We start from the raw sequence: 8,002 nt of genomic DNA on the forward strand, positions 1-8,002 counted from the left end.
GGAGCTGGAGGTGTTTACTCTGGAGAAAAAGCAGGGGTTGACCTTATCACTCTCACAAGCATCTGATGTGAGACCACAGCCAGGTGGGGCTTGGTCTCCTCTCTCAAGTAACAGGTGACAGGACAAGAGGGAACGGCCTCAAGTTGCACCAGAGGTGGTTAAGATTGGATAGTAAAAAAAACCTCTCCAAAAGGGTTGTCAAGTTTTAGAAGAGGCTGCCCAGGGAAATGGTTGAGTAACCATCCCTGAAGGTATTTAAAACACATGTAGATGTGGCACTTAGGGACATGATATAATGGTGGACTCAGCAGCATTGTATTAGTGGCTGGACTCAATCTTAGAGGTTTTTTCCAACCTAAGTGTTTCTATGATTCTGTAATCAAAACACAAATGGACAAATCCTGAGCAATGTGCTCTCATGCACTCTAATTTAATGGTGAGAGTGAGGAAGGAGATAGGAATAATGATGTCCAGATATTTTATTCAACTTCAATAATTCTGTCTCTCTGCAATCAATAAACATTCAAATCTAAAAAAAAAAGCCATAAACAACAGTAATTAAAAAATATCCCTGAATGTGATACAATTACAAAATATGCTTTTAGAATCTGAAACTATAATAAGATCAAATCGAATTTGAAAAACTATACTAAAGTATATTCATGTATATTACAGATTCTACCTGCAAATAGGCTAATTAATAGGCATGGGAATGGTATGACAACACATCAATACAAAAAAAGAAAGAACATAACTTTCTTCTAAATAGTTTTTTAACTCTTAGTCATCTTTTTCTTATGCACTGCAGCTACAGTCTCATAAACATAAGATAATTTCTACTTTCACATTTCTTCTGTATTGTGCTACACTTTGTTTCAACAGTTTAAGCAAACTCTCTTTTGTATATAATTAAGAACTGTTGTGTGTACAAACCCAGGTTTTTACCTTTGTATGAACTGTGAATTTCACTTTATCCCTCTCACTGAGTGCATCTGAGATATCCACTTGCAGAGCAGCATCAGTCTGGAGATCTACATTTATTGCTCTAAGCTAAAGAAAGAAAAATATATTTAGCTTAAAATGAAAAACAAAGGTAAAATATATTTCCATTATTCTCCCTTTGAAATGAACCCTGATCCTGCAATGCTGAAGACAGATCACAAAATCCCCCAACACTCAAAGATTATTTCCAGAAGAAAAAGAAATTCCAGTAGTACTCCTTATGAACCACCATACAAATAATAATCTCATTTACAGTACTCATTAGTGCACTATTTTAATTTCTGCAGATTGTTAACCAGGTAACGATGCTAGTAATTGAGATGCTCAAGACAAAGTACATTTATAGATACCAACAAGTTTGGTAGGTTTTTCTCTTTATCGTCCTCATTCCTCTGAATTGACAAGCTGCTCTAAGTAAATATACTTGTAAAGGTAATTATAAAGATATTAACAGTTGGAAAGGTACTTTTAAGGAGAAGAGCAGTTCTGTATTTCAGAGAAACAAGAGCAGATATAGACCTGATTTACTGACACTGTCTTACTCTAGTCTTCTCTTCAACATACCTCATCTTATAATGAAAAAGCTTAAAAAGAATATCCTGAACTTCACAGAGGTAAGTCTTCTTGGAAGTATTTTTCTGAAAAACCCCAAAGCAAAAAACTCAAACCCAAGATGCTGATGTCTTCAAAATGAGCATGAGAAATGGCAATGAGGAATACACATTTTTTTCTACAAGACATGAAACCTAAACTCTTTCACAAAATAATTCCAGTCTCATTGAAAAATAAAAAAAAAAAAAAAAAAGAGACAATGATCAACTATAGCAAAACTGAAATATTATCTGAGCACAATATTTGGCAGTAACTGAACCAAAGGCTTCAGTACTTGGTGCAACCTCATCTAGAGCCCAACTGGAAATTCAAGTCTCCTCACCCTTGCACCCTTGTTGTTCTAGAGGAATTTGTCCCATGACAATTTCATCATCCTGACCAACAGACATTTGGAATGTTTTCACAAATACTAATGCTAACCCTGAAATATTTTCCAATCACAAAATGTTTCAACATCATGCTCACAAGGCATACTTTTTGCTGAGACACAGTGTTTTCTCTGATGCTGCATTTTTTCATTCTACAGTATAAAGAATACTTTAGCATAAAGAGATCTGGAGTCTTTCTCCATAGATTCTTTTAAGATTGCATATTTAAGTCAATACTTAAGTACAAGAATGCTTTAAGTGTTCTCAACATATAGTACAGAGGTAACGCATGAGCAGAGTTTGAAGGGAATGCTGTGAGGCACTGGAAAAGCTCTAGGAAAGATGGAACAACAGCCACATCTCATTTTCCATAAGTTACCTTTATCTTAAATCACAGTGGTCAGATCCCACTCTAGTCTTGCTGTTAACCTTGATGCATGGACCACACTTGCCTATGTAGCAGCAACCAGACCCATGGATCTTAGAAGTAGTGTGTAAAAGTAAACCAGAATTATGCAGTCTAGCATATTCTGCTAAGGCTAGCAAAATGTAACTGTTCAATAGCTCTTACACAAGGAGTAATAGCTTTTCCTTACAGTGAAGTTGGAAATCATTAAAATGACTGCACAGTAATATATTCACAGATGCGATTCAGGCATTGCCTTTTGTTTTGTTTTCCCAAGGTTTAGAGGGTCAATGCCTCACACAAAGGTGAATTATCATGCAATGGTTCCTTGCAAATCACTTCTCAGAGGCAGAATCTCCTAGCTCCTACTGAATTTCCAATGTGCTTACCATCTAATTTAGGAAAGAAAAATATAAAGACATACCAATGTCTCCCTTACGTCACGACACCACATTCTTCAGCATCTAAAAAGGTTTTTGTGGTTACACTGTCTGGGGTAGTTTGTTTTTCTCCGGTGCCCCCAGAATACATTAACAGACTGAGTAATCTCAGCAAATAATCTGGATTATCTAAATGGTATTTTGTAGTCTTTCACAGGTCATAAATGTTTCCACCAAAATACTTCTGTGCGTTCTTTTTGTTTTTTTACAAAGCAGTACCACACAAAATTCCAGGATTTGGTGTAACAGCTGATCAAGTCTGTCATTAAAACCTATCCAGTGGAGTGCAGCCTGATCATATGGGCTATTCAGAACTTCAGATACCAAAGTCCTATCTGTGCTGAGAAAATTAATAACTAAATATGACAACTTCACCCATGACACACAACTGTAAAGGACTATTTGTTTGATTTATACTGAGTTAAGTTTGTAACGGTTTTGAAGAGTTTAATCGTATGTTAAATTATGCCATATAGCCTGACTGCCAACAGGGAATGTTTTCATCTGCAATGGTAATGAAGCATTTATGAAAGGTGTCAACGGCAATCACAAAGTTGAAGGACTTCAAATGTATTCATGTGACACAACGATTCACATTCAACATCATCACACCACAAACTTAAACAAACTCTGCTTCACTATCTCCAAAATAAAATCGCTACCAATGGATGGTTTTCCAGTCACAAAGGACGTAGAAAACAAAACAAAAACAAAAACAAAAAAAAAAAAAAAAAAAAAAAAAAACCAAAAAACAAAGCAAGTCTGACACAGGTGAAAACTGAAAGTAAAGTACCTTAAAGTGTGGAAAGACTGATAGGATAGTCCCTTTTTATCTTGCTCCCCTCCCCCAAGCCTAATACATACAACATCGCATAATAATTTTATGCTTACACACGTAATCTACATCCATGCTGAACAACTTGCAACAGAAAACCTGATTCAATTACTTTACAGTTTCCTATGCAATTCCAAGAAAGGGCTTGTTCTAGTCAAAGGGTCTAGAAAACACCAGAAGCCAAAACCCAGGCCAAGCAACGTTACAGTACTAAAGGAGAACACAATGCAAGGAGCGGATTTAACATCTAAGCTCTTGTTTAAGGATCAATTATACTTCAAATGATAATGGAAGCTATCTGGTACAGACAAGGGAAACAAACAAGTATTACATTCCTAGGTAATGTCATCCATTAACAGTAACTTCCCTGCTCTAAGGTCTTTCAAAAATGTTAAAACGACCCTTTCTTCAGCTGGTTCTTTACAGGCAGATAAATAAATACACAGAGCAAGGGGACAAAGAATACCTTTACAACAAAAGCTTTCAAAGTGTTTTCACCGCATTAAGTTTCCAGAAGACCTGTTCTAAAGGATAGCTCATTTCCACTGAATGAGTGTTAGCCAAGTCAGCTAAAGATTACATAGATACAAAATACACAAGGCAGTACTAATGGAGCAATACCACACCACTTTTCAAAGCATTGTTTATGTTAGAAAGAGCACAAAAATCCCAACTGCACCCAAGTTACACCAAGCAAACTCAATCCTATCCTAATTCCTAAGTGAAATTCAAAAAAGCAATTCCCACAAATTCATTTTATGCAGACCATTTATAATATGTTCCTTCTACAGACCACCCATTGCTACTTCCTCAAAGATGAGTCTCAGTGCTCTGTTTTACAGTCCTCCAGAAAAGACTCCATATGGTGTAACACCATTGTTTGAGAATTACTCTTCTGTGTGGCATCCGCATAAATTCCAGCCCTCTTTCATCCCATCACCCCAAGGTTAAAGTTAACACAGCTGTAGCCAACAAACATGTTCCTGCAGCATTAGAAGTACAGTTGTCACAGCAATATCTGAATTCAACAGAGGTAAGACTATTGATTTTCAAAACTAAAAGCTCAATTACTCCAACCACAAGCGGCCGTCCATGCTTTCAAATAAAGGCTTGGCCTACTCTTTATTTAATTGCAGAGAAAGACAACAAATCAGAACTAGGGAATCACTTTATGAAAAGATGTTTACTACTTCTACTTAGAAAAAAAAGTATTAGAGTTTTTAAGACTAAAGCACAGCAAATCCATTCATGAACACACTGCCATATTGCTTTTGATAAATTTCCTGTACCACAAACAAAATCAAGCAGATAACAACCTGTGTTTTAACCCCAGACATTTAAACAGAAAAAATTAAACCTCCACAGTGATCAATGATTGAAAATAAGAAACCCTAAAAAAATTAGGGAAACGAGAAGGCCACTGTTCTAGTTTAACTCAAACAAACTGCACTTGGCCGACTGAGATGGTAAGTCATACAACAGCACAAAGGTACAAACAAGACTGCTAAGAGATTTCTTAAGGTTTTTAAATTACCTTGTGAACTCTTAACGACCTGTAGCCTTAGAGGGAAAACTAATAGCCAGCCAAACAAGCAAGTTACACAGGAGGTAAAATCCACAGCACTATGTTCTACCTGCACCTTCAGATAAAGGCAACTTAACTGTGCGCATCAAAGGCACTTCCTAAGTACCAGGGACAACCTATGTAAAATACCTAGGTAAGTAAAATTCCACACTTAGTAAGGTTTTCAGTCCTTGCTCTGAAGACACTCAAAGGACAACAACGACAACCTCCTCTCTCTTCTATCCGATATTCTTAGAAAAGTAGCTGTATACAGAAAGACAAAAGCTTTACAGTGGCCAGAACTGGCCTAATACAATATTAGAATGTCTTTTTAAATCTCTGGCCATCAACTGGAACATAAACTGCACTGAATTTAACATCTGACTGTGGTGTGAATGATAAAACATTATACTAACACAGTGTTTCTCAGATTTTTGTATTTTTAGTACTACACTGTATATAGTCACTTCAACAACCACCAACAGCCAAGGGAACCTAAGCGACCCTGAAGCTGCTTTCCTACCTCGCTCCTAGTTGGTCTTTCTCAAGATACTAAGTGACAGGGTTAATGAGTCTGATTAAATTATACTAGGTTAGCTGATTTGTTGCTTAAGTGAGGCAGGCAAGTTAAAGAAAGATGGATACATCAGTCAGCAGAGAAACTAAGGCCAGAAAGAGGAAGGCAGAGAAAAAGGTTTTTTCAGTAAGAAACGCAATTGTGGCATCCTGTCCCAACAAGAGAACTTCTTTTCAATAAAGAGTTTATTATACAGCATGTCTGCAATGTAAATGTCCCATTGTTATCAATGGGAGAGCCCCCTGGGCCTGAAGGGAGAAGGGAGGGCAGGACTGCATCACCCAGGTCCAAGATCGCGGCTGGCGATGGAAGCTGGCGATGCCCAGGGCTGGTCAGCCAGGGCAGGACCGGCCCCGCCGGGCGTGTGCAGCGGGAGGGGGCCTCAGGGAGAGAACATCCATCTCCGGCCACAACCCCCTCCAAGCTATTCCAACGACAGCGTGAAAGAACTGTCCTTCCAAAACTTGGGTGACAGAACAATGAGGAGCGCACGCACATAGACGCCGACATCAGCGGGAGGCTGTGCCAACAGATCCCGGCGGACGGACGGACGGACGGACGGACCGACAGCCTGGACGCTCGCCGCCCAGCATCCCGCCTCCCTCCGACACCCACACGGCGGGCTCGGGCCAGCAGCGCCCGGAGGGCCCCGAAGAGGGCCCGACCCCGTTTCCCCCAAGCCCAGCCCCAGACGCCGGGGTCCCGACGCCTCCCCGCGGCACTTACACCTCGGTCCTCCTCCGAGAGGAAATCTGGGCCGTCGTCCGAGCCTTCCTGCTTGGGGACGAGGCGGCGGCGCGGGCAGGGGGCACGGAGGGGCAGGGCCGGCGGCAGGGAGGGTGAGGGGAGACAAAGCGCACAGGTTAGCGAGTGCCCGGCCGCGCCGCCCGCCCCGCCCCGCCCCGGCCCAGCTCCGCGGCCGCCCCGGACCCACCATCATGGCTGCTCGCGGCGCTCTGCGCCCGCCGGAGCCGCGGCCGGGCGGGGCTGCGGCGCGCGGGGCGGGGCGGGGCGGGCGGCGAGCGGCGCCTCTCGCGAGGGAGCGGCCGCTGAGGGGTGGGAGGGAAGGGGAAGGGGAAGGAGGGGAGGGCGCCGGGCGGCGCTTCGGCGGCGGCTGCGGGCGAGGGAGGGGAGAGGGGCCGGCCCCGGGCAGGGCTGGGCAGTGGTTGCTTGTGTCGCGGGCGCGCGGCGCTCCCGTGCGCTGCTGCCGCTGGCGAGTACCGGGACGCGGGCGGTGAGGGCGCCGGGCGTGCCCCGTGCGCGGGGAGCGGCTTTGTTGGGTGCAGCGCGCCGGGGCTCCGGGGGTGTGGGCAGCGGGCAGCCCCGCCGCTCCGGCCGCAGGCCGGGGCCCCCGCGCCGAGATAGGCTGCGCACGTTTGTACAAGCCGGAGCGTGAAACTGTGCAGTGACGGCGCGAGAAATTATAACGTGGCTTTGATTTTTTTGGCCAGTTACGTGATTTAAGATTGACGACTGCCTATTTCACAGTAAGAAGTGGAGCCTTTGTCTAATGGCAGTGGGAAAGGTCAGCATCTGCACACTGACGCGGATGTAAGCATGGAGGGAGCCTATGCCTGAGATTGTATTTTTGCGTGAATCAGAGCTAGAACAGAAGAAGAAACAGCCTCGGGGTGGGGATTAATGTTCAGCATACTCAGTTCTCGGTGCCGCCGAAGGACGCGGGCATGTGTGGGCATCAGCACTCCCGTGGGCCTGCACTCACACAGGGGAGGCCACCAGCCCACCTTGCACATTAAGACTACAACAAATTCCTAATTTCCATCCTAGCTGGCTCTCTAGCCAACTCCATAGTTAGTTACAAGCACTAATGGGACAGGAGCACCGCTTACCACAGCAGCACGGTGTATTTAGGTGGAATTAAGCCCATCAGGAAACTGTGCCTTGAAGAAATGGTGTTCGGTAGCCTCAAGATAAGAGAAGATAATGCTTTCTGAACTCTGCACTGCTTGGAAGGGTGCTTTACGACTCAGAAAAGGAAATAGTTTCTTGAAAATTGTTCATAGCATGAAGAAAGGTATTTGAGTATGCATTTTGTAAGTAATTTTAGAAGCTGTAAACAATTTTCAAGTATGCAGCCTGTTTCTGTCTTGATAAAGATATATGCAACATCATCCAGAATACTGACTTCATACTGAGGTCGAAAGAAAATATTTTTTATGAAGTACAGAGAAAGAGTA

At 43.0% G+C, this 8,002-nt stretch overlaps 1 protein-coding gene across 1 annotated transcript in view; it reads right to left on the reverse strand.

Moving 5' to 3' along the window:
* SNX6 (sorting nexin 6) overlaps positions 1-7,558 on the reverse strand; it is a 28,095-nt gene extending 20,537 nt beyond the window's left edge. Inside the window, exons 1-4 of the mRNA XM_062495385.1 lie at positions 7,397-7,558; positions 6,739-7,281; positions 6,531-6,581; positions 946-1,050 (exon numbers count right to left, since the gene is read on the reverse strand). Coding sequence (XP_062351369.1) covers positions 946-1,050; positions 6,531-6,581; positions 6,739-7,281; positions 7,397-7,558 — 861 coding nt within the window. The remainder of the gene's footprint in view (positions 1-945; positions 1,051-6,530; positions 6,582-6,738; positions 7,282-7,396) is intronic.
* Positions 7,559-8,002: the final 444 nt, after the last annotated feature.

The sequence above is a fragment of the Cinclus cinclus genome, chromosome 6 (genome assembly GCF_963662255.1).
Source record: "Cinclus cinclus chromosome 6, bCinCin1.1, whole genome shotgun sequence".
Taxonomy (NCBI): Eukaryota; Metazoa; Chordata; class Aves; order Passeriformes; family Cinclidae; genus Cinclus; species Cinclus cinclus.